This window comes from Podarcis gaigeae, assembly GCF_964106915.1.
Source record: "Podarcis gaigeae genome assembly, chromosome: 2".
NCBI classification, from domain to species: Eukaryota; Metazoa; Chordata; class Lepidosauria; order Squamata; family Lacertidae; genus Podarcis; species Podarcis gaigeae.
Window position 1 is genome coordinate 79,152,225 of NC_139679.1, and position 27,857 is coordinate 79,180,081.

The 27,857-nt window shown below is 40.9% G+C and overlaps 1 protein-coding gene across 1 annotated transcript in view; it reads left to right on the forward strand.

Moving 5' to 3' along the window:
- The window catches only part of SYN2 (synapsin II), a 148,990-nt gene extending 124,304 nt beyond the window's left edge, over positions 1-24,686 (forward strand). The window contains exons 10-13 of the mRNA XM_083726815.1: positions 1,692-1,841; positions 15,466-15,526; positions 19,953-20,193; positions 23,760-24,686. Of these exons, the coding sequence (XP_083582941.1) occupies positions 1,692-1,841; positions 15,466-15,526; positions 19,953-20,193; positions 23,760-23,895 (588 nt within the window). The 3' untranslated portion in view covers positions 23,896-24,686. The remainder of the gene's footprint in view (positions 1-1,691; positions 1,842-15,465; positions 15,527-19,952; positions 20,194-23,759) is intronic.
- The last annotated feature ends 3,171 nt before the right edge of the window (positions 24,687-27,857 follow it).

A 27,857-nucleotide genomic window follows, 5' to 3' on the forward strand; every position in this document is an offset into this window, starting at 1 on the left:
ATTTATACGGAGGGGGGTGTAACATATTATTACACTAGACCCAAATGATTCCATCCAATTGTCCAGTGGCCATAATCTCTTGCCAAATTAGGTTCACCTAAACCCATGCTTAAATCTCCCTTGTATTATGATTTATGGCTCTTTTAAAAAGTGAGAGAAAAATAATAATCTGAATCTATTCTAATAATTTCGTAAAGGTAGGTATGCGGGGTCCCAAGCTATAAAGATAAAAACAAACCAGTTCAGGTGTCATTCTTTCAGATGAACTTTAATAATAAACTTCTAATGAAAACTACAACAAAAATAAACTTTTTCTTCCGGGGAATGTTTTATAGAAACCTTGAAGCTGCAATTATATCCAAATGAGGTATAGAAGATAATACTTGACTGTTCAAATGATAATTTTAGAAACCATTAAACTTGCTTGCAGACTAGTTACATAATCCTAGCTTTATTGTTTGGCATCAAAGCTTTTGTTGGCATGGATAACTCAAGAGTAGTTGTGGGGCAGCAATAGCAAAAATAATAACGGTGATCAGAACAGCTGATACCTCTTGCCCATTTGTTCACCATTAAAAAAATCAATTATAAACACAAGTAAGTAGTTCATTTTGTTATTAGGGATTTATTAAGTTGGAGGAATTATTATCTTACTATCCTCAGAAGGAGATGTGGAAATTTTAGCCTGTAAAAGCCGGGCAGGATCATTATAGATAATTGCTGGTCTGCTGAAATTTATAACAGTGTCTTGATCTTTTCTTTAAACACATAGGGTAGTTCTGCTGAGGTCAGAAGAATATTGGGATGGTGGAGAAATGTCATAATTCTGAACTTGAGCTCTAAAACACACACTTCTGTACATACTCCTTTACATAACACTATTGCTCATCCACTGTTCTGTAACTGTTCCTGGGACATTGTGCTTGATGCACACCAAGCTGGACTGTAACAGCCCGGGCCAGTTACTGATGAGATCTGGAACTGTTCTTCTGATCCAGTTTCTCTATGACATCTTCAACCCCCAGGGCCATAGGTCTTGAAACCAATACATATTCCAGTAAGCATTCTGTGTCCACTCCCCTACCCAGTACTTTCGCTTTATTAAATAAATAATGTTCTCTTTGGCTGGGGAGCAGAAGTTGTGAGGATGTGGCCGTTTCTAATGCCCCACATAGCCGCACATAAAAAGAGCAGGTGCTGTTGCTGGATATTTCTCAGTGTTCAGTGTGTCCACATAGTCAAGGACAGACGTTGTCTGATGCCACATCATAATCACAACCATACCACATCAAGGAGCCATACCGCATATTCTCCCAAGGACCAGTTGAAATCACCCATCCAGTTTTTCTTGCAAGATACTTTTTAAAATTATACTTTGGCTTAGTTTCCTTCCCATGTTACAAAAGAAAAAATGAGTGCCTTCCACAAATCTGCCCAACTTTCCTGATGAACAAAACTGAGATTTGGACATAGAGAATTTTGTAATAATAATAATAATAATAATAATAATACCCTGCCCATCTGGCTGGGTTTCCCCACCCACTCTGGGTGGCTCACAGCATATATGGAAATACTCGATTTATTTACAGTCATCCACAGCACAATATGGATAACAATAATGGTCTGTAACACAGCATAAAAAAATTACTAAAATGATGTTTCACTGCCTAATCAGCTTTTGTTTCTTCTAGGTTATGGATTGTGCAATGCCTTTGATTGGTGAGCATCAGGTTGAAGACAAACAGCTTATTACTGAGCTGGTTGTAAGCAGAATGAACCAAATGTTGTCTAAAACACCTGTACCATCTCCTCAGAAACCAACTGCCACTCAGCAGCCTCAAGTAAGGAAGGCAGACACTTTTCATAAACACATGCAGGATTTCAGTAGATAAATGTCATGAGGATTCAGGACGTGTTGAGCTGTTCTTATTAGAAGGGAGTGGATAGTAAAAATAGAGTGTGATTTTTGTGCTTCCTTAGAACAGAATTTCAAGCATCATATATTTAAAATATCCAAGCAAGAGCTACTCAATAAAGTTGCGACATTACTTTGGGCATATAAATGACATTAAAGGTTTCTGAATATGTTACAGTGGGATAAGCTGAATCAACAGTCTTGACTCCAGTTTGCTCCAATGTGATTTGTTTTCACTCAGTTCTTTAAGTAATCATCAAGGCTGGTACAAAGGGGTCTGTGCATCCATGGTTTTTTGGCCATGCTGGTTTTACTTTTATTTTATTTATTTAAAATGTTTATATGCTGTCTTTCCCAAGCTCAAGGCTGTCAAAATGCTATGAAATACTATAAAACTGTAAATAAAGATATAACAACAATGTAACTTGGCAACTAATAATATTCTCAAGACAACTATGCAATCAAATCTGCCTCCAGAAGCCACTCAAGTAGTTTGCAAACTTTATGGAAAGCAATAGGCTCAGTCATTCTACAGCCAAAGCAAACTGCAGTAAAAGCAGCAGAGTCTGATCAGATGAGTTTATAACCAGCATAAGTATTCATAGTTGGTGGTCATTTACTCCAAGGTCAAAAGAGAAAGAAAGAGCTCCTAGTTGTCCGCAGTTTCTTTTTTGCACCTCTAACATGCGCCAACTGAGATCTGGTCTTAGATTGTGGAAGTCAATCTAGTATGCTAATAGTCAAATATTTTTACTTGGGAAAAAGCCCAATAGATGAGTTTTGTTTCCTGCTCAGACTTTAAGGGCCTTTCCTCATGTTATGCTTGTCATGTGAAAACTACTGGAAGAATTTCAGTATAGAAAGTGATTCGCTGCATGGATTGCCCCTGTCGTCTAGAAAGTTCCCATGCCATTGTTAGCCATTCCATGGTTGCCCACTGGTATAGAAACTCTACATGATGGAAGTGTTCCATATAGCTAGTCTTCTGTGGCCACAATGCAGAAGCTGTTTCCTGTGGCCTCCATATTTTGTAAATGTGTCATGGAGACTGGACCTGACAGAACCTCCCATCAGTTTTAGTTTACTACTGAACCAAAAGAAAGAAAAAGCTTAGTTACTGACTTTGGTTTGATGTTCTTGCTGTTGTCCATCTGAATCTACCTGTTTTGCGTGCATTTCATTTCATTTTTTTAAATAAATTTTTTAATTAATTTTCCAATTTTAACAACAAAACAACACCAAACAATGCAAACAACAACAAACATAGACACATACATACATTTTGCTTTCTTAACCTCATTTTCATAAGCCTCTTTTCTCGGACTTCCCCGTACCTTCCCCTTTTTGCATCCTAGTTTCAAAATTTTTCAGCAACCCTTTTAGCCAATTATAGTTTAACTTATTCTCCTTTCAATTACCCTTTGAATCAAAAGATATATAGCTGTAATTATACATCTTCCTTTCCCTTAACACTTTAACACTCCTCAATTTTATAGCAATTTTTAAGATATGCTTTAAACTTCTTCCAATCTTCCTCCACAGTCTCTTTCTCTTGGTCACAGATTCTGCCGGTCATTTCTGCCAATCCCATAGCCTGCCACTCTTCCAGCGTGGGTAACTCTTGTGTCTTCCAATACTTTGCTAGAAGAATCCTTGCTGCCGTTGTGGCGTACATAAAAAAGATCTTATCCCTCCTCGACACCAATTGGCCGACCATACCCAAAGGAAATGCCTCTGGTTTCTTATGAAAAGTACATTTAAGTACTTTCTTAATTTCATTATAAATCAGTTCCCAGAAGGCCTTGATCTTTGGGCAGGTCCACCAAAGGTGGAAAAAGGTACCTTCGGTCTCATTACATTTCCAGCATTTATTATTGGGCAAATGGTAAATCTTCGCGAGCTTGGCTGGGGTCATGTACCACCTGTAAATCATTTTCATAATGTTTTCTCTTAAGGCATTACAAGCCGTAAATTTAATACCTGTGGTCCACAACTGTTCCCAGTCAGCAAACATAATGTCATGACCTAAGTCCTGTGCCCATCTAATCATGGCTGATTTTACTGTCTCATCAATTGTATTCCACTTCAACAGCAAGTTATACATCCTTGATAAATTCTTCGTATTGGGTTCTAGCAATTCAGTTTCTAATTTCGATTTTTCCACCTGGAATCCAATTTTCCTGTCTTGTTTAAAGGCCTCCATTATTTGAAAATAATGGAGCCAATCTCGTACCTTGGACTTTATCTTCTCAAAGCTCTGTAATTTAAATTCACCACTTTCTAGTTCTAAGATCTCAAAATATTTTGGCCAATTAGTTCTCATATTAAGTTTCTTCACCTCTTTAGCCTCCATTGGTGATAGCCACCTGGGCGTTTTGTTTTCCAACAAATCCTTATACCGAATCCAAACATTATATAGTGCTTTCCTGACAATATGGTTTTTAAAACCCTTGTGCACTTTAACCTTGTCATACCAGATATATGCATGCCAACCGAACATATTGTTAAAACCTTCCAAATCCAGAATGTCTGCATTTTCAAGTAGTAGCCAATCTTTCAACCAGCAGAAAGCTGCTGCTTCATAATACAGTCTTAAGTCCGGCAGGGCAAAACCCCCTCTTTCTTTTGCGTCAGTAAGTATCTTAAACTTTATTCTGGGCTTTTTGCCCTGCCAGACAAATTTAGATATATCTTTCTGCCACTTCTTGAAACAATTTAATTTATCCACAATCACTCTCTGGAACAAGTCTAAGTCTCAAATTCTTCTCCTTACGCTGCATTTCCCACAAAGACAAGGTCGCCTCATGTTGGTCAAGCTTCTTACAAACCGGTACTAAGTTTCCCTGTGTGGATTCTGCAGTAAATTTAGCTTCTTCTGCAATTTTCCTGATAGTAGCGTTTTCTTGCACCAATTTATTTATGGTCTCTGTATTAGATGTGATGCTTTTGGTGTTTAGATCTAATTTTGCTGTAAGTTCTGTCAATTGTTTAGTATTTTCCGTACTCTGCTTAGTCAGATTTTCTAAAGATTCATTTATTTTAAGCAGTGCCTGTGTCACTGAATCCATGAATGCAGATATTCCTTTTTCCTGTCCAGCTGCGCCTGTTGGCAATAGTCCTGATAGAGAGCCCCTTTTCTTTTGTGCAGCTTTAGCTTTGGATCTTGTTGCTATCTCATCTACAGGTGGTTCCCACAGGAACAGGTTTTCAATGGAAAAATCCAGTGACTTTGTTTTTAACAGTCTATGTTGCAACTGTTGCCTTCAGCCCTCTAGAGCAGTGTTTCCCAACCTTGTGCCTCCAGATGTTTTTGGCCTACAACTCCCATCATCCCTAGCTAGCAAGACCAGTGGTCAGGGATGATGGGAGTTGTAGGCCAAAAACATCTGGAGGCACAAGGTTGGGAAACACTGCTCTAGAGGGAGCATCAATATATCCAATGAGCAAGAGAAACAAAAAGTCCAAAAGCCCTCAGAGGAAAAGTTTCTAAAAAAAAATCTATCAGTCTTTTAGTTGCAACAATGTTATTTCTGCAGAATCTCAAGAATTGTATCCAATAAAGTCCCCACTTTACAGCAAGTCTTATCTGACAGTTCCCTGTCAAAGTGCTTCACCCAGGCAGTCCATTCCAAGAGTCAGAGACTGCAGGAAATTGTTCTTTAAATTTCCCTCATGCAGGTTACCTTTTCTCCTTCTTCTCCCCCCCCCCCCCCGTTCCTGCTTACAGAGGGGGGAATTTAACTTCAGTGTTAGGGTTAGCCCACTCAAAAAGTTCACAATAACTTCTCAATTGCAGCTTCCTAGTTCCGTTGCTTTAGCAATCATGCAGTCCGGGGGAGGCAGACTTCCTTTATTTACCGTCCCCGATTTCAGCCAAATTTTAAAGGTTTTTGTTTATAATTCCAATAAGGTTTCCAATCCTACTCACGGGTGCTCAGTTTCAGTCCAAATTTCAGGAAGGAATCGGCGCTCTCCGCCTATGGCGACGCGGCTTCACTCCACGGGCTGGGTAGCGACTCTCAGCACCGCGTGATCCCCCGATGCTCCTCCGGAGCCTTTAAAAAGGCTCTTTTGCAGTAAAGGGGGGCGCAAATGGTGCCCACCGAGTCTCCTTGTTCACAGGCTTCCGCGCCTGTGATTTTAGGGGTCCCCGCTTCGCCGTAGCGGTCAGACCCGAACTCGTGGAGCAGCCCTCTCCCCGGAGATCAGAGAGAGAGCCGCCATTAAGCGCTGGTGCCGACCGGAAGTCTGCGTGCATTTCATTTCAGCAAGCACATCTAATATGAAGGGACTCGGTTAACTCTTGCTCCTGGTTTGTGATTCAGAACTTCAGTTGAGACGATGAGCAATAGTCTGTGTTTTTGTGTCTTATTTTACTTTGATTTCAGCCATTGACTGTTTTGGGGTATCACAGAAACATCTGGGATCACAGTTTATTGATTCCTAAGCCTAGCTTAGGTTGAGCCAGAAAATGTAGAGCTATCATCTTGCCACATCATTGCTGTGACATTTCAGAATATGGAAGCAACTGATGACCACATACCATCCATCCATCCATCCATCCATCTATCCATCCATCCATCCCCTTTTCATTACTTCCTCATGTTAGTCATCACCTGTCATGGTGATCAAGTCTGAAGGATGGGGATAAATTTGAAAGAGAATTAACTCCTGGAAGATACCACCCTAGTGCAGAGTGATTCAACTGTAGACCATAGTACTGTGAATATAAGCCTGTGTGCCACTTTTCGGGTTGGGGGGAAGCTTCAAAGAAGCAATGGAAAAATAAATTGTGCTTATGGTAGTTGCTAAATGGCAGTAATTGGACTGAAGTGATATGATGCAGGTTTCAAAGATAAACAAGCAAGCAAAAAAGCTATTTATATTCTCAAAAGGGGCCCACAGCAGTTAAACAATTGAAAAACTAAATTTGTGGTGCACCTCAAATCAGCTTGTTCTTGGAGGATAGTGACTAATTTTTGTTTTAAATTTTGTCATGTTCTCCGAGTAAAAAATTTTGCAATTCCACAGAACCAAGTGGTAATGCTTCTATTTTGTACTGTACCACTTGAAAGGCAACACAAAATTATTTCAGTCTCATCTAACCACATACAGTGACTAAACTTCATTGTAAAGTGGTTTTAAAAGAATAGCCACATAAACCAAAACAGAGAAATTACTTTCTTCTATAAAAACATTTTTCACATTTACCGTAGATCAAACTATGCTATCCTATGTAAATAGTTACTTGTTGCTGCGGTTGAAGATGAGATCATTTTCCAGAAAAGATCAGCAGACAAAATGATCAGCACATTTATATTTCTTCTGCAGGTAGAAAATAAGGATGGGTGGGAATTAAAACTATTTTTAATTCTTAAGGAAGCAAATTCCTGCCCTGTTGTGCAATGCTGATATTCATCTACAGAATTTCATTTTCAGATTTTCAGTACACGAAAGTGAATGGAGGTCAACAGCAGATTCTGAATTTCTCTAAGGGCTCTAAAATTATATAGATACTCTTAAGTGATTGTTAGGGTTAACTATTTGTTTTCTTAAGAACATAATACAAGCTAATAGATTTTGGTGCATTCTTTTAGTACTTTATGATGCAACTGAGGATACAGTAGCCCTTAAACATACTATAATACATCAGTCTGTCACTATTGGCACACTGGGTCACTGCATCTGGCTGTTAACCAGAAGGTTGCTGGTTCAAGCCCACCAGGAATGGTTGCAGGCAGGATTCCCTGCATTGCTGGGGGTTGGACTAGATGATCACCAGTGCCCAACTCTGCATTTCTATGATTCTACAATCATACTCTTTAGTACGTCAAGCATGAATTCTGTTTTGTAGGATTTCAAGTTACACAATTTGAAAACCAAAGCCCACAGGGGCTCAAGTTCTCATTCCAAAGCATCTCTTTTATTTTTAACCTGTGTATCTATGTAGCTCTTTCATTGTATCAATCAGCTCTCAGCACTAACAAGAACACAGTTTAGCGGCAATCTCTGTTGCCTACAATCCTGTAGCTTCCTAAAATCCTAGTCATCATCTGTGGTTCAGGCAGGTGGCGTATCAGCCCCAGCACCATTCTGAAAAGAAAACCTGTCCTCTTGTACTGGTAGGAGAAGCCTCCAGGCTAAAAACTATTCTGAGTCTCATTTCTAAAAACACCTTTTGTTTTAAGAACCTTCAGATTTTAGCGCCATCTCGTGGAAATCCTGTTTTGAACAAGAGTCCTTACAAGAGTCCTTCTGTTTTTAGGGGCAAGTTTTAGCAAATTTAACTAGTTTATTGAGGGCTATAGAATACATTTCCAAATTGAATGAGCCAGAAAGAAATTTTTGTTTCTGCTTATTCTGCTAGCTTTGATGGAGTGCTTATGGGCCATTATCCAGTGTCTGTGGTGTTGTTAAACTGATCTAAGCTGAATCAATGAAATCATAAACAGTGACTGAATAATAATAATAATAATAATAATAATAATAATAATAATAATAATTTATTTAAACTGAGCTGTTTGTGTCAGTCTGGGATCCTGACCTTAAACATTTGCATAAGCCAACCTATGCACTGGGATTTATTAACTGTGCTTAGAATTTGTTAGAAAACAGATCATGTCCTAATTTTCTACAGAACAATTTTGCTCTTGTATTTGTCATTTGTCTGAGCTCCTCTGCCAAGATCTCAGAGCCTGTCATTAGGATGCTGGAACTAGAACAAGAAATAATAATGCCTCCATGCAAGCAGGAAGCCTCTCTGGTTTTTTTTGTGCTGTTTCAAGCCTAGTAGTCAGATTTTCCCCTGACCAAACACCTGCATCTGAGGGTTTTGTAGTCCAAGGATCATTGCTCTTCCATGGCATCCCTAAGAAGTCACAGCGGCTGACCCAAAAGTTCCCTTCCCATTTTCATAGTGAGGAAAGGGATAGTGACAGCTGCATTGAAAATATTGCAAAAAGGTTTGCAATAAAAGACAGAGCAACCACATTAGAAGAAATTGTGTGTTCCAGAGATTGCCAATTACTTCCAATCTGGGTTTTATTTTTCCTGGCTTCTCCATACTTCCACATCAGAATAGGTTTGTAAAGTGCCACTTTATACATGCCAGGTGCCCTTTGCATAGTGTTGGGAAAAGATGTGCAAGGGTGATGTCTTCTATTTCCAGTGTAGGAGGTACTGGGTTGTTTTAGCTTAGGGCCACCTGCTTGTGGAGAGTGAATGGCGACAGTCTCAAAACAACTAGATTGAGGGAATCAAGCATACACACACACACACACACACACACACACTCCAGGTGCTGACAGTGGGATACAGGAGATTTACAGACATGGTTATTGCAAGCACACCTGCTGACTCAGTGCACCAGCAGATGGAGCTGTTGTTACATGACAGCAAGATATATAGCTTAGTTCTTGGGGCGCTGTTTTTTCATTTTGCTTTTTTGCAGCTGAACTTTATGAATAATGAAAAGCAGTTCTCAAGAACTAGGAGATCTGTTTCTTTACTGTTTAAAAGAAACCATATAACAATAATCTTGTAAATGAACATTTATCCTTGCAACATGCACGCAGACCATGAGATAAAGACATGATCTCTGTAGTGTAACCTCTATGTTGCCAATACCAAAAACATCCCAAGGAAAGGCACAGGAAAATTCTGATGGGGCTCTTCTGCTTCGAAACGAACTGCTGAGCAGAAAGATAGAAGACTGGAAGATGCTAATAATAACCAATGATTCCCCATTACACACAATACTGGTATCATATATAGTGGTACCTTGGTTCCCAAAAGGTTTGTGGATGTTTTTCAGAAGCTGAACATCTGATGTGGCTTCCGCTTGAGTGCAGGAAGCTCCTGCAGCCAATCGGAAGCCGCGCCTTGGTTTTCGAATGGTTTCGGGAGTCAAACAGACTCCCGGAATGGATTACGTTTGAGAACCAAGGTGCCACTGTACACATGATACTAGTATTCAGGTGGCCGAGAACTCACTGGAGCAAGATGGTTTGAGCATTTAATGCCAATTCTGGCCCAGCTGCACAGGCTGCCAGTTAGTTTCTAAGCGCAATTCAAAATGCTAGTTTTGACCTATAAAGCCTTAAACAGCTCAGGACCGCAGTACCTCAAGGACTGCCTTTCCCCATATGAATGGACCCTGACCCTGCAATCATTCTTCATGTGCCTTGTCTTCAGGAGGGCAGCAAAATGACAATGGGTCTTTTCTGCAGTGGCTCCCCGCTTGTGGAGTGCTCTCCCCAGGGAGGCCTGCTTGGCGCCTTCATTACATATCTTCTAAGTGCCAGACGAAAACATTATTCTTTCCCAGACCTGTGGCTAATTAAACAACCTCTGGCCTTTTAAAATGTGGCAGAGTTGTTGTTTCTGTTTGTTACTAGGGTGTGTATTTCGGTGTTTTTATTATTGTAAACTGTCCTGTTATCCTCGGATGAAGGATGGTATAGAAATTTAATAAATAGATAAATAACAGACAGATGAACAAATAAAATTGCATGCACACTTCACCTGAAAGCTTATACCAAGAACAAACTTAATTGGTCTCTAAGGTGCTACTGGACAATATTTTTATATATTTCGACTACGTCAGACCAACACGGCTACCTACCTGAATACAGATGAACAGTCAGTTGTTCGGAAAAGAAGCAATGCATCTTAATGGTATTGAGAGATATCAATTAGACAGGCTGTTTGGCAATTTCCTTGGAATGTTGAAGGCTAAGAATGGAAGAGAAGGCATGAAATAGTCCCATTTGCTGTTTAAACCTTATGATCCTTAAGCCTCAGGAACGCAAGAGTGGATGCCATGCTAAGTGAAGCACAATCCTAGGTTCATCTAGAAGGCTGAAGATTGTTGGCATTGCCTTCATTGCCGGGCAAACCTTGTTGTTTCTTCTTTCTAGTATTTATGGTTCAGGCAGCTTCTTGCACTGGCCTCTGTGACTCCCATGCAGAATGGGATTCTGCTTGTTCTGTGGATTCTTCCTACTTCAGCACCAGCATAGGTACCTTAAACTAAATCCTTTGAACAGTGACTTAGCACTCTTAACAGCATGGGCTATTAGGCAAACCCCACAGCAGAGAATATGGGCAGCTTCAGTTGCTGTAATTATTCTGAAAGTGCTTGGCTTCACACAAAGTATTGCAGCTATTGATATTAAAGGGCTAGGTTGGACAGACTTTCTGCAAATGTCAAGCGTACGTACAGAATGCATAATTAAGAAGCTGATGGCATTTAAATGTAATGATGAACAACTTCACTCAGGTCAGATCAGTGAGCCAAATTTTTTTAAGGATTATCTTGCTCATGTTAGTCTGGGCATGCAAACACCACATTTAGAATATATTTTGTCTTGTTTCTTCTTCATAATGTGCTGAACAAGCATACATTTCAGAAGGCATAATGTAGAACCTGCATTGCCCCTGTTACGCATGTTCCCTTTTAGGGCATACAGGACTCCTGTTGGATCTCAGCTAAGTGCTGGATCTCTTGAGGTTTTTTTATCCACCAGGTGTTTTTTAGTTCTCTGGTTCCTCTTTGAACCTCAGCCTTATCGTTGGCATAGGTTTTTCTCTTCCTTTTCTTGTCAATCATGCATTCAATCTCACTGTCATTCTCATCAAACCAGTCCTGGTGTTTCTTGGTTTGGTATCCAATAGTTTGTTCACAGGCCGCAATAATGGATGTTTTTAGCTTGGTCCAGTGTTCCTCGATGTTATCAGGGAATTCTGAACGCAGATGGTCCTTAAGAGTCATTTGAAAGCAATCCCGCTTAATGGGATCTTGAAGGGCTTGAGTGTTCATTTTGCACCTTGTTTTCCTTCCTTGAAGCCTGTGCTGAGGTATAATCTTGATAGCCATCGTGGAGCATATTAGTCGGAGCGTATTACCAACATCTCCTTAACCGCAACTCCCCCGTAGCTGCTGAGGCCCTCTCACAAATTCCGCAAAAACAAGTTAGAGATTAGCTTGCAGTATCTCCAAATCTGGGAGAGTTGTGTACAGCTATTAACCAACTGAAAAACAACAAAGCCAGAGGACCTGATGGGATACCTGCCCAAGTCTTCAAAGTGTGTGGAATTAACTTACACAACAACCTCACAAGCTCATCGAAAAAATCTGGGAGAGAGAAGAGATCCCAGCAGACTTTAGGGCTGCCAAAATTATCACTCTCTTTTAAAAAGGTGATAGAACTGGTTGCAGAAACTATCAAGGCATCTCTCTATTAGCTGTGGCTGGCAAAATTCTTGCAAGGATGTTAGCAAACCGTCTCTTAACAATATCCGAGGTGACCCTTCCTGAATCCCAAAATGGTTTTTGGCCCTCTAGGGGGACAGTGGACATGCTTTTCACTACTCAACAGCTTCAAGAAAAATGCAGAGAACAAAAGCAACCCCTGTATATGGCATTTATTGACCCGGCTAAGGCTTTCAACACTGTAAATTGTAATGCCCTATGGACTGTCCTTCTGAAAAAAGGCTGTCCAGACAAATTTGTGAACATCATTCGGCTCCTCCATGATAATATGACAGCAACAATCGCAGATAACAATGGCTCTCAAAGTGAACTATTCACAGTAGGATAAGGTGTTAAACACGGTTGTGTTATTACCCCAATTCTATTCATTATTTTCATTGCCATGATCCTAAACTTTGTCAAAGGGAAACTCCCCACTTGAGTAGAAATCATATATCGAACAGATGGAAAGCTATTCAATCTGAGCAGGCTGAAAGCAAAGAGTAAGGTTACTGTAACTTCCGTCATAGAGCTTCAGTATGCTGATGACAAGGTAGTGTGCGCACACTCAGAGGATGACCTCCAAACCTTCCTAAATATCTTCGTAGAACCTTATGAAAAGCTTGGCCTGTTGCTCAACATCCAAAAAACCAAAGTGCTGCACCAACAAGTACAAAATAAACCCTCAGCAGTGCCACAAATCCAACTCAATGGAGTAACGTTGGAAAATGTCGATCACTTCTCCTACCTGGGCAGTTATCTTTCCACAAAGGCCAACATTGATGTCGAAATCCAGCATCGCCTGAGCTCTGCGAGTGCGGCTTTCTCCCAATTGAAGTGCAGAGTGTTTGAGGACCAGGACATTTGCAGGGAAACTAAAATGCTTGTTTACAAAGCTATTGTACTACCAACCTTACTATATGCTTGTGAAACATGGACCACTTATAAACACCATCTCCAACTCCTGAAAGATTCCATCAATGTTGTCTCCAAAAAATTTTACACATCACTTGGGAAGACAGGCAAACTAATACCAGTGTATTGGAAGAAGCAAAGATCACCAGTGTTGAAGCAATAATTCTTCAGCATCAACTTTGTTGGACTGGTCATGTTGTGCAGATGTCTCATTCTTGTCTTCCAAAGCAACTACTCTATTCCAAACTTAAAAATGGAAAGTGCAATGCTGGTGGTCAACAAAAGAGGTTTAAAGACTGTCTCAAGGCAAATCTTTAAAAATGTAGTATAAACACCAACAATTGGGAAACACTGGCCTGTGAGCGCTCCAATTGGAGAACAGCCTTTACCAAAGGTGTCATGGGCTTTGAAGACACCCAAACTCAGGACACAAGGGAGAAACGTGCTAAGAGGAAAGCATGCTTGGCAAATCCACACCGTGATCAACTCCCGCCCGGGAACCAATGTCCCCACTGTGGAAGGATGTGTGGATCCAGAATTGGCCTCCACAGTCACTTACGGACTCATTGTTAAAACTGTGTTTATGGAAGACAATCTTACTCAGCTACTAGTGATCACCAAAGAAGAAGACTTTCATTTGTAAAACAAGCATCCTATTTTCAGCACGAGAATTTCCATGACTATGACATCCGTCTAATTGATCATCGTGAATCAGAACCAATGGGTTCCCACTATCCCTCAGGCATGGCAGGCACTTGGCTGCAGAACCATTAACTTGGAAGCCTTTTGGCCACTGCTGATGCAACCTAACTGACTGGCTGCAAAGCACATGTGTTTCTTTTGGTTTGGCCTTCATCAGCAAGTGTGCTGTGGCTGTGCGATTGGCCTAAGGTGTCTGCAACTTCTGATGGCTATTTGATAAATAAGGGCTCTATGCCTGATACAAGTAGGGAACTGGAGCTACTAATTAGCGGGCAGCAAGTGCATCCGTAGGAAAGTGTGCAAGGGCTATTAAGGTTTCAAAATGCTTAAACAAAGCATGTATTTGAGGAAATCCAGTGACCAGGAAGTATGAGCTCGCATGCTGGGAAGCCTAATTTAAGGCAAAGGCATTTCCTTTTAGCTGGACTATATTAAACTTCGATTGTAAATCTGTTGGTTTGGTAAGTATTTTAAACTTGATATATTAATTACAGTTGGGAACGTTTGAGAAATTTAAACAGCCCCTTCATTTTCCCTTTCTGGCAACTTCAAATGCCTCAATATCATTTTCTTCAGCTCCATGGAAACATTGTGTTCAGGAAGTCTACCCACATAAGTGGACATCGTCTGGCAGAGGAGATTGTGACAAACCCTGAACGAGAATAGGTTTAAGTCCCTGTGCGCAGCAGCAAAAAATTGTTAATCTAGGCTGCATCGACAGAAGTATAGTGTGCCAATCAAGGGAAGTAATAGTACCACACCTGGACTCTGTGTCCAGTTCTGGGCGCCACAGTTTAAGAAAGATATTGACAAACTGGAACATGTTCAGAGGAAGGCAACCAAGATGATCAAGAATCTGGAAGCCATAGGAGGAACCTTTGAAGAAGCTGGGTCTGTTTATCCTGGAAAAGAGGTGGGAGGAGATATGATAGCTATCTTCAAATATCTAAAGGGCTGTCACATGGAAGAAGGAGCAATCTTGTTTTCTCCTGCTCTGAAGGGCAAGACCTGATGGTTTTGATTCCGCATTTAGCATCGTTGTCTAGTTTGGTCCTGTGACAAAGTTCATTTGGGAATTACTCAGGGTTGCACAACTTGTGTTCCACCAAAACAAATTTAGTTTCGCAGGTAGGCCAGCCACAAAAATTAGGGAGATTTTTGAGCCATTAGTAGGCTATCATACATTGTAGGGGGGCCGTGTTCAGCTTGATGGCAGCTAAAACAATAATTTCACAAATCTCAAGGTGTTCATGAACATGAACCAAGGCTTCAGAGTTAAATGCTTTTTGGCCTGGCTAGTCATTCTGAATGTAATATCTATCATAAAAGACACACCATGGAATGTTCTTTAAAATACAGCAAAGAAGTAATTAGGCAGCATTCCTTTCAAGGTGTGTATAATCTAAATTTATTTTTGTTTTAAATTTTGCAAGTTAATTTAATTCTCCACACTATTTAGGGGATTCTTGGGAGATTGAGATGCAATACTTCTCCAGAGCATACTGGCATGTGCCCTAAGAGATGACTTTTACTTGATAGGAGATTCTTAACATGCAGGAAGAGGCTTCCTCGAATGACAAAAACTTTCTCCTAGGTGTGATTCCTTATTGTAACCCTGCTCATTTGACCTCTCTTCTGTTTTGCTTTCCTCCCCGCCCCCTTTTTTTCTTTTGTCTTGCAGAGTGGATCACTTAAGGAGCCAGAACCAAACAAAGTCCCACCCCAGCGACCACCTCCTCAAGGTTGTTTACAGTACATTCTCGATTGTAATGGCGTTGCAGTAGGACCAAAACAAGTCCAGGCTACTTAAATTACTGAGACCAAAAGCAAGGGTTAAAGCCAAAAAAAAGAGGAATCAAACAATACCAGTTTTTGTGCAGTTTTTGCATTGTTTAAGTGCTGACCTGGACTGTGTTTTTTCTATGCAGTGTCAACTATACTGTCTGGTTGTTTATCTGTTCCTGTTTGTGTTGTAATGCTTACTTATGTTTCTCTGTATAACTTGTGATTCAGGGCTGTTGTCAACAGTGTACAAGAATTGTGCCTCTACCAAGTCAGTGAGACTGTTTATTATGGATGGCTAGACAGGTTTTTCTTTCTTTCAAGTATTCTATATTGTGGGGTAAAAAAGACTAACCAGCCCAGGTTGAAATTTATATACTTTTGCTTAACTCTGTGAGTACGTGCATTATATTTGTTTGGTTTTTTTAAAAAAAAATGTGCATGATTAATGTAGAAAGGTGGTTATAATATTTTTTTAAAGTCTCATTTAATAGTATGTTGAATGAGGCATCATTAACTTTTGAGTTCATACTTATAGGCAGTGCTTTTTGTGGTAAAAGAAAATGAACTCCTGGAATTCTTCTCTTGATAAAAGTGCAGGGGGTACCAGCACAAAATGGCTGCCAAGGGCAGCAAAAAAAAAGTGACAGAATTTTGTACTGTCGCAAAAAAGTACTGCTTATAGGTATCATGAAAGACAAGTGCTTTATTTCATTTATTTCCTATGAAATATGAGAGAATTATTTCCAGAAATACATAAATATCCTTTATTTTCAATGCAGATTTTTTTATTTTAAAATCTGCATTAAATTATTAGCCTCAGTGCTATAAAAACGGGCCACTTACGTGCAATATTGATGCAAATGTGAGGGTACTGAATGTGTTTAAGTTCAGTGACAAAGGTTCTCTAGTGGTTATGAAGTAGCCATCTGGTCTTGTACAAAGCTAAATCAAGTGTGTTTACTAGATATTCCTTATCTACAAAATTCAGGTAAGCTACAGCTGTTTGTTAGAGGAAGTCAACAAGGCCATTAAAAGCCTTGCTAGATTAATCATCACCTTTTCCAAATATTGGGCTAGCCACATGTTTTTTTTAAGGATTTAAAAAGTGTGTGGTACATGGACTCAATGTGAGGTTGTGCTGTTGTATATTAGCTGAGGCTATAGCCAAGTAATTAAGATGCAGTTGTCATCTGATCTATCATTCTGAGCGTAAGCAACAGCATATATGAAAGTATATTTAATATATGGCTCAGAACAAGTAAAAAGGTTTAGGCTTAGAAGTTCACATTTATGACTCAAGTGTCTGTAAATAATAAATCAAAGTGACCCGGCGGGTTTTACTTTTCCAAACTTTCTTATAGCCATAATTGCTTATGACTGTCACATAACCAATGGCTATGTGCATAATCTTAAAAGCAATATCTAGGCAGGGCAGTTAAACTGTTATGGAAAATCTAGCCTGTAAACGTTAAAAGGTGCACTATTATACTAGCTGTGAGCAAGGCAAAGGATTGTGTTTTGTCAATTAGAATCCCATACTAAGGTAAATAGCAGTCCCTAGGTTAATACAAACAAGCCTGTTTTCTTGTGAAACAATGCCAAGGTCTGAATTTATTTTCCTTGCAAACACTGCCAACAGAATTATAGCTCAGTTACCAAGTGGTTTTATTTGTTCTGTTTTGTTTTTAAATTCAGGCTAGTGAGCTGCAAATTTCACTCTGCTTTTGATGGGAATTTCAGTGCTTGTTGGGCATGCCACGGTGTCCTGCCCGTTTTTAGTCTATTATAGTATCATTCCGCTTTTGTGGTCATTGTTTCTGGTTAGTGATCTCTTGATAACTACACGGATGATTTCGATTGTGTAGAATGAGTGCATCCCCTTCAGCCTCAGGTTCACACACGCCCCTCACCTCCAAATCTCAACCCAAGTGAACAAAACAGCCTCCTGCCCTGAGGTGAAGAAATGAACCTACTGACTGAATGCCATTTAATATCAAGCCATGAGTGTTCTTTTGCATGTAGTAGTCTGAGTATTTACAAATGCTTTTGTGCATTGTTTACGAGCTCTGTGTGTGCGTGTGTGTGTGCGTGTGTGTGTGCACACGTGTGCCTGCAGACCTCAGAGAAAAAGAGCTGCATCCCAGCAGGATTTCAGTGCATTTATTGCAAAAGGTCTTCGGAGGGCACACACTGGTTACTTCCTGCCACAGATATTAAGCAAGCCAAAATGTCTCTGCATGCTAGCATGCTTAGGTGCAATATTGTGGGATATAGGGAACTGATATTTTGCAGTATAGGATTAATGTTCCAGGGGGTTGGTGTGTGTTTGGTTTATTTTATTTCCCCCTTTCCTTTTCTTTTTGTAAAAGCTTTTTTATTATTGTTGCTGCCTTTTTGTACCAAACCAGCTGCAAGAAAGTGAGCAAATGCTGAAGTGTGATTGCAGTATATATTTTGTGAAATATCTTGTACAGCTTAATGTGCAATAAAAAAAAGTTACATCTGTCTTCAGTGTATAGTTTCTGGCATATAAGCCTCAATATCTAAATGGAGAGGGGGGAAAGTATTTTCTACTCAGCAAAGAAAAGCTAAACGAGAATGTTTGTTTTAGGGTGCAGAACTGATCCGCCTCAGTAAAGCCACCCAGATTCAAAATTCCACCAGTCTCCTGAAAATAGAACTGGTTGGTCTTGAACTTACTTCCGAAAAAGACATAAGCCCTATACCTGCTGCACGGCATGTTCAGGAAATGTGTGAGTGGTGGGGTAGGAATCATACCTGCTTGCTCCAGCTGTGTCCTGCGCATACCCAGTATGGCTTTTGAACAGATCTACATGCATCGAAAAGCCAATCTGCATATACAGCTTGTTTACATAGAAAGTCAGCTCACAAACTCTCTGTTGAAATCGGTAGGCTGTGGGGCGGAGCCAGCAAGCATGATCTCAACTCCTCATCTATGAACAGGCGTAGTTTCATTTGAGTGGAAGTGTCTTACTCCTTGAGCCTATAAGTCTGCCCTGTTTGCAGTGCACTGAGGCGCACATGGAATTCCTCCTTAAGAGAGTTTCCCCATCGCTTTGCTGAAGAGGTCATTTCTGTGCTTGCACGTGAATGGGAAAGCCCTTGGAAACAAATAGCTGATAAGTGGGACTTCTCCTAAGTCAGGCCATGGGTGCATCTAGCTCAGTGTTTGTCTACACTGACCAACAGTGGCTGTCTAGTGTTTCAATCAGGTGTTGTTCCCTGGAGATGCCAGGAACTGAGTGTGGGACCTTTGGCATACAACGCATATGCCCTGCCACCGAACCACAATCCCTCCCTAGCCCAGTGGAAAATTTATTCCTCCCCCCCCCCCCCGCCATATTACCAACATGGGGCATGACTGATTTTGACGGGAAATGTCTCAGTTCCCCTTGGGATCATGGAACTAATTTCATGATCCTTTGGTTCCAGGCCAAGGAATTTCATAATGCCAGTGTTGGTGCAATGCTACGCTGTGATATAACAGTGGAGTACTTACCGTAAGCATTCATATGTTGGTGTAATAAGTCAAGCTATAAACCCATTTAAATGCACCTCAGAACATTGGACCCTTTAAGATCACTGTGACTAAATTGGTTCCCCTTCAGGTAGTCTAGCTTAACTGGTAGCCTTACAAAGGTGAAGCAGATGGCATCTGGTGAGATATACTCAATGTACTTTCAAGCACCTGCAGTTCTGTCTCAGCTGCATACTTAATAAACATGGAGCTACACCGGATTGATAGTTTCTGATTAAACAGTGGCTACTGCTGTAAGGGCACATGCTTTGTGTTTTTCATAAAGGCTCTTTAGGGCCCACTGAGTAGCCACTGCAAGTCTGTGTGCTTCTATATGGTATTTAAATAAGCAAGAACAGCAACAAAAATGCTACCCCCCCCCGGCCTTTAGCAAGAAATCGTGTTGTTGGTTTACATTACCATATGCAGAACCAGTTTCCTTCTAGGCATAGCTCCCATTGCAATGGAGCAATAAAGAAATATTTCTTACCATGGGAGTTCAGAAACAAAATAGAGAAATGTTGCAATGAATGTAGCTTGTTGTGGGTAGTTATTGCCCTGTAACAATCTCAGATATATATATATATATATATATATATATATATATATATATATATAGTTACCATTGCTAAATTAATACTTTTTTTAGGGCACCTTGGTATCAGTATGGCACTTCTGCAAGTTACATGGATTTATGACTAATGGTATCAACAGCAAAGATGTGGCTCGCCTATCCTAGACATGCTGAACTTTATTGGTTCCAAGTTTATATTTGTAAGTGTTAGATATAAGAGCTAGTACAAAATTACTGATGCATTATGAAGTTTTTCTTGTACTGAACCTAGGGGGCCCAGTGCAACCCCAAGGAATGCAATCACAAAGCCAGGAGCCATTGCAACCACAGCGTGCGTTCTCTCCGGGGCAGTCAGCAAAGCCCTCGAGTTCCCTGCCTCCACGTCCACCGGGCCCTGCAATTCAACCACGTGCTCAGGCCCCAGGTCCTTCAAGCACTGGGCCACCTGCGGACACAGAGACGAAACCCTCCACAGCTCCACCACAGAAACCTCCAGCACACCCGCAACTGAAGTAAGGCTTTTCTTTTATTTTCTCCACTCTTGTTTCATATGCTTTCCTTTGCCAGTGAGGTTTGAATACAATCTGTACAGATACCCTGTGGTGTTGTTGTTGTTGTTGTTGTTGTTGTGAGCATGTAACATCTTTGCACCAGGTTGACCTGAAGTTGGGAAATTTCCAACAAAGGCAATAACAGATGTTGAAAAAGCTCTCCAGTAATTTGCAATACATGCAGATTTCTGCTGCCACGAGGCCAAATTTGATAATGGGTCATCCTCTGTTTCTGCCCACCAACCAAAAAGGCACTGACTCATTTTTGATGTGCTGTCTGTAAGTCAGCTGCTGAGGAAAAGAAGGAAGCCTTATCTACTTAAACTTTTAACCTTTCAGCCACTCAAACAACAACAGATTTTCAGTTTTAAAAGGCTGCTCCGAAAGTCCATGATACATTTTTCATCCAATTTTTTCCCAAAAGCTCCAAAGCTATACGTAGGCATGTGTAGGGCTGTACCCAGTCGATCCAAATGCAGAAAGAGAAAGACATACTGTGTAAGGCCAATAACACAGAAAGAGAGTAAATTGGCCCTAGTCAGACATTTGGTACCTCAGACATTTAAACCAATGCCAGTCACGTGTTCAGTGCCAGTCTGAAAGAGACTCTTCTACTCAAGTAGGGGGTTTTCCTTGGCAGAACACTGACTGATGGGCACCAACCTACTGAAATGGGCTATTGTTTGTACCAAATGCCTGGATATATAACTGTTGGTGGAGCAAGAAAACCAAGTAATCTGCAGTTACATCACACAGCTCTGGCCATATTGGAATCTTACATAATGGCAAAGAATCTTTGCCTACACTATGTACAGCAGCAGCAAGGAAACAATAGCATTAACAGCACATGCAGTCTTGCCAAATAATGTGCAGACAGATTGCAAATTCAATATATATTTATCTATTATAAAATGCATATCCTGCCTGATGCTATCCAGCTTTCAACAAGAATTAACAACTAACAATAAGCAAATTATGAAATACAATAAATAGCAAATAATTAAAACAATAGCAATGCAGTATCCTTAATGCACATGCAATACAAATTCTAAAATGCCTTCGGTTATGCTTGTAAATATTAAATTCGTGATAATTGAACTCTATACTACTGTATATTTTCCCTATAGGGCAAATAGCAGCTGGCAGGACAGGAACTTAAAACATGAAGCAAACACAATCTAAAAACCCCAACTACAGTTATTAACGGTAACAACTTTAAAAATGCAAGCGATCATGCTCATGGATCTCCTACCTTAATCTCTCCATTAATGAGATTAAGTACAACAGCTTGGATACTAAGAAATGTTAACTCAAGAGGATTCATGGAAGGATCATGTGCCTCTCTGGAGGTTGGGGGGCTTCCTGTATAGATAGAGCATGATCAGCTGCATATTGTTTTCAAAAAAACCAACTGGATTCTTGCCTTCTCAAACAAAAGTGGAAGGAACACAGAGGAAATAAAGGATGACAGACATGATTAACCCATCATGTAGAGCTGTTCATAAAAAAAGTATATGAACAAAAAATGTGGCTATTCTGCAGTAAACACCTACTGTGGAATCATGGAAATGCAAAACGGGCAGGTGTGAAGGTGGCAGTGGAATCCACATGAATTGTGTCCCCCCTCCCAAAAAAAACCCCACTCCTTTCATTATTTTCTGAGACCAGCTTATCTCATTAGAATACACATAGCTAAAGTCTTTGCTATATCAATGACTATAATAGCATAAGGAAAATAAATTTGAATGAAATATTGGCCTGGAACCTTTCTAATGGAAATAGTATAATGTTTTATTTCCCTGTTTCATTTTACCTTTATTCTCAAAAAATCCATTATCCAGAGAAAGAGATTTTGAAAGTCTTCCCTTGTATCCCAGTCCTAAGCAACTGGGCTAGTGCCATCTGCCTGCCATGCCAGAGTAATGCCCCTGAAATTGCCAACATAAACCACAGCCTGGGAAGTTGCCCTCCTAACTGAGATCAGCATGTCCCATCCTAATCCTTTATTTCCTTTGATGGGAACGTGTTAGGGTCTTTCCTGAACACTTGAAAACCGTATGCATGTGGTGTGCCATTTAGCCTTCCTTGACAGGCTCACAGCCTGAGTCACAGGCTTATTCCCATTCATATTTTAATTTTCAAATATGAAAAAACAAACATACACAAACTCAAATTGCCAATGGGATTAACTGTACTCTGTGCATTTGGCATGTATGTGCCTTGCATTCTCACCCACATGCTCTTGCTTAACATGTGCGTGCAGGTTATTAGCCCATGAACAAATATTTAATTAGGCCATTCATTTTTGAGTTGCTAATCAAGTGAAGCCTTGCTTTGCCTTTCCACCGCCTCCTTTCCGTGAACACTAAACCCAAGTACAATGCAAACAGAACACCACATGCAGCACCGCTTGCTCTGGTTTTCAACAAAGTTTGGGGTTGAAAGCAGATGTTGCCTTGTGCTGAGACATAGTACAGGAAGCGCAAGCAGCCTCACAACCTTTTCCTTCTACTAGCCTTAGATTTTATAGCATAACTAAAGCCCAGCAGTTTTGCTACTATCCACACTCTGCATACCTGCATTCAGTCAAGTCCTATCAAATTAAGAAATATTGTTCCAGGGAAGTCGCTTTAGGAATACAGAGCTAAACTGAATATATTTGTTCCGAGGTGCCGTTCAGCAGCCATTTTCTGTTGAGCTGGATTATAGAATCATAAAACTGTAGAGTTGGAAAGGGACCATGAGGGTCATCTAGTCCAACTCCCTGCAATCCAGGAATCTTTTGCCTAATGTGGAGCTCAAACCCACGACCCTGAGCTTAAGAGTTGTATGCTCTACCAGCTGAGATATCCTTACATTGGATGCAATCTATAAAAAGTAAAGCGTGTTTAAGGCTGTTAATCCTAAACACATTTACTAGGAAGTAAATCCCATTGACAACAATGGGTCTGACTTCTGAGGAAACATGCTTAGGATTGTCCCACACATCCCACTGAAATTAATGTAAACTAAAATTAATTAAGTCCTCAGGACTGCACTCCTAAACCTCTGAGAACTAAATGTCACTGAAATGAGTAGAGCAGGTTTCCAAATAAACATGGTTAGGATTAAGCAACAATTCCATTCACTTGAATGGGACTCAAGCACTCCATTCTCCTAGAATGTATGGAGATAATTTTTGGTCCGGAATTTTTTTGTATGCCCTGATGGACAAAATGATTCATGTGGATTTCTGTGACCCCTTCCCCTGCAATGTGTTGCGTTCTGGGTGAAATAGCCCAGCACAATGCATATACATTGCCAAACAGCTGGTCATGGTGGTCAGGTCTGAGTCTGCATCCATATCTCTGCCCAAAAGACATGATCATCTGTGACAAAGCTAACAATGGTGACCAGAGAAGGAGATATGGCGGGCAGAAGTCTATATGTCCTGCCTCCATTGTATGACATGGTAAACAGAATTCTGAGGTATGGCCATAACAGACAACATGCATTGATGTGCATTTTGCTTTGTTTTTATCTTGCAGCAAATCACAGTCTCTGACCAACGCCTTCAACTTCACTGAGTCATCCTTCTTTCGGTCATCTGTGAACGAGGACGAAGCAAAAGCTGAAACCATCCGAAACTTGAGAAAATCCTTTGCCAGCCTCTTTTCCGATTAGCCATATAATGTTTGGTTTTGTGCGTCTGTAACACATTTCAAAGTTTGCCGTGAACATAATTTTGCAAACATAATTTCCTTGTGAATGACCCTCCTTTGCTGTTCCAAGTGTTGTATTAAGCAATATGCTAAACTATTTTTAATAAGGGACTATAATGAGATAGACTTCAGGTATGGTGGGGGGGGGGGGAGACACCTGGCTTTTTTAAAAAGCCAGAGAGGAAAAGCTATACAGCAGAATGCTTAAAGTCCTCATCAACTGTGATAATGTGGCCTTACCGTGAAATGCACTAGGTCATCACATTGGACTCCCCTGTGTGAAATCATTAGAGCAACACGCCATTACATAGTGAGTTTTCTCCAGCATTCAACTCACTGCATGTTTGTTTGTTTGTTTTGTTTTGTTTGTTTGTTTCAGGTGTTTTGTTCTGCAAGAGTACAGTCTTTAAACCTGCTTTCTTGCCCCCAGATCTTTAGGGTTCAGCTTCACAGGGCTGTTTCCTGTTAATCTCCTTCACCTTGTGAGTAACTAAAGCAGTTTTCTACCCCAGCAAGCTTTCCATCAGATGAATGTATCGTTCTGATATGCTGCAAGGAGCAAACCTTGGAATGAACCATTGTTCTAGAGCTTTGTGTCTATATGATTGTATCCCCATATGTCTGTTAGACAATTTTTTGCAAACTGTTAATGGTAGCCTTTGATTTGTAAAAGACCATGCATGACCTCATGTTCTCCATAGTTCCATGTTACCTTCCAATAAATGCAAAACCCTTTGCCTGGCAGCAAACACACTTCTGCAGGACTGGTCTGCACTGTAGTGTTGATTTCTGTAACAAACAGCCCAAATTAGATGGCAAAGCATTATTTTTCTCATTGTCAGCCGTACTTATTCATCAGCCAAAAAAAATCTATCTCAGTTTCGCAATACTTGACAGAAACCACACACTTCTGGACTGTACGGTTGCATTGCTGAATACTCGTCGGTACACATGCACTTCCTGCTCTACGAACCATGGATTATGTTCTACTCAGCACCAGATTACAGGACCACACTATATCGTGATGCATTGTACTCACACATCCTCTACCACTTTCCTTTCGTGCTAATCCCACTGAATTATAGCATGCCTGATTCTTATGCTAGCCGTGCTTTGCAGGAAGTAAATGTTTTAAGTTTGCTTGCTCTTGAGAGCATAGGTGCTACTGCCCTGTTCTGTGGTACAGCAGACTTATTCAAATGTACGCCACACCAAGCCAAATGCAGCCCACCAACCATCTCTAGTGGCCTAGAATGGGCTTGCTGCCTGAGTGTGCTAAAGGGAGGGGAGAGCAGTTGTCAAGTACCCAGTAGACTGTAAAGCTAGTAGGCTGCATGTGGCTCTGTAGGCTCAGATCTGAGGGGCTATTATAAAAGGAAGAGTCCTTGGGTATCAGCTACCAAATTGTTTTTCCTTCCGTGCAAACTCTCCCTGAGTACATAATTGCTTGGAAAAAGTGATGTGTGGAGCAGAGTCTATATTTCTGTGATCATAAAGGTGGCAGAAATGACATCCACAGTTGCATTATTTTTTTTACAAACATATCTAGTTTCATGCTATAGATGTACCTCGGGTTAAGTACTTAATTTGTTCCAGAGGTCCGTTCTTAACCTGAAACTGTTCTTAACCTAAAGCACCACTTTAGCTAATGGGGCCTCCTGCTGCTGCCGCACAATTTCTGTTCTCATCCTGAAGCAAAGTTCTTAACCCGAGGTACTATTTCTGGGTTAGCGGAGTCTGTAACCTGAAGCGTATGTAACCCGAGGTACCACTGTACTGTACATATTCAAGGACAATACTATGAAGCAAAATCTTCTGAGAAAAGGACTATGCTGACCTATCCCAAGGCTGAGGGCAAGTCTGCCACAGGAAGCAGGACAGGCCTATTTACACAGAAGTCTTGTCACACTAGAAAAGGGAATCTGTAGCATACTTTTATCCTGAGGGTCAAGCTAGCCCTAGCTGTTCCCCAGTGCCACATTGACATTATTGTTTGTTTGTCTAACTTGGGGTTCTGTTATTTCTAGTGAACAGTTATTGCTTTGATTCCCACCCACCCTTTTTTTCTTAAAGGAGGCATCCAGAGATAATAAGATACAGTGCCTAGTCCCTCAATTTCTCTCTGCTTTATGACTCCAATAGGAGATAGCTTTAGTACACCAGCTACATAACTGGAGCATAAATAGCATTTAAAGTTTTCATAAGAAGCTTGTGAAAAGCATTGCTCTGTGCAGTGTTGCAAGTTGCATTGCAGCTGTGCTTTCCGATCTAGCTCTAAGAAGATAGCACAAAGCAGTTGCAAGGGCCAAAGGGAGGGAGGAATTCTGAATTCCAAATAAAAGATTTGCCATCAAAGTCCAAGAAACTTCCAGCAGCCAATTCAAAAGGCCTGGCTGAATATTTGTATTTAGAAGCCCATTTCAGTTTGTACATGGCCCAACTGAGAAGGAAACTTGCATCTGAAATTGATGAACAAAAGGTTTTTGAGCCTCTGGGCCAGGGATGGGGAACCTGTGGCCTTCCAGATGTTGCTGGACTGCAACCCCCATCATCCCTAACCACTGGCCATGCTGGCTGGGGCTGATGGGAGTTGGAGTCCAGCAACTTCCTAGGTAGTAGTGCAGCTCTTTGTACCAGTCCCTGTAGGGCAGAGCTTGCCCTCAAACTGGCTTTCGGGGGCAGCTTTTTCTGCCTAGCCTGTACTAGGCTGTGAGAGGTGTGTGCACAAGCAATTGGTGTGGCCATATTGATTAATTTGGTCACATTTTGGCAGGTAGGTGTGCGAGCTGGAAGGGCTGTATGATAACCAGATGAGCACTTTTAGGCAGCTGAGGGGCATATTCCACTGCTGAATAAGGAAAACATTTGAACCTGCCCTGTCTCAGTCACAGGCAGTGCATGCCATTTTGCCCCCTGAGGTGAAAGGGCCGGAGCCTCCCTTACTTGGGTTGTGTGACAGGTTCCAGAAATATCTTGCAGATTTCCAGTAGGGCAGGCAAGGGTGCTGCCTCATGACATTCCACTGCCTGAGGCAGCTGCCTAAGCCCACCTCATAGGCAGGCCAGCCCTGCTCAGTTACCAGGAGTTTTGTGGCCCTGAGCAGGGGTTCGGATCAAAAAGTCTCCCTACTCAGAACTCAGGACTCAGATAAGGGGCTATGATAGGTCATGCCCTTCCCCTGGGCCCTGTGGCTCGCCTAAATTAGGTGGGGTTAGTGCTGATCCTGCATAACATCTACAGTCTCTATTTAGATCTGCATTGAATCAAATGTGGGCCTAGTTCCTCCCCACATACTTCAGTCTAGCCTGAGGTTCCCCACCTGAGGCCACTTATAAATGACAACCAAGGAGCAATTAGATCTCCCACAGAAGTTCCAAAAGGACCCAATTGTTGATCAGTTTGCTTATTTTGTTAACAACTTTTACACACCTCCTAATAGCAACATTTAAAATAAAATATTCAAATACAGACCAAAGCCAAAATGGAAAACAAAGCACGCAAACTCAGCAAAAATTCATTACAGCTATCTGTCAAGAGCATTAAAGACTTTTTAAATGGATCATTTAACATTTTTTAAAAAAACACCCCCTCAAGCATTTAAATTACTAAACAGTTTTTTTAAGCGCAGGAAGATAAAAGCTCTGGCACTGAAGATATCACAAAGTAGGTGCCAGTAAGGCTTTCTAGAGAGGACAACCACAGCCAGGGTGTCTCCACTGAAAAGTCCCTCTCCCCAAACCAACCTGCTACATCTCACTCAGCAAGGGAGCCCTGGGGAACACTTCAAAAGATGCCCCAAAGGTCCAGCTAGGAACATGAAGGAGGAGATAATCCTTTAAGTAACCTGTACTCAAATCAAGGTTAAAAGCAGCACTTTGAATTTGATCTGGAAACAGCCGGTAAATCAAAGCACTGGCATGGAAT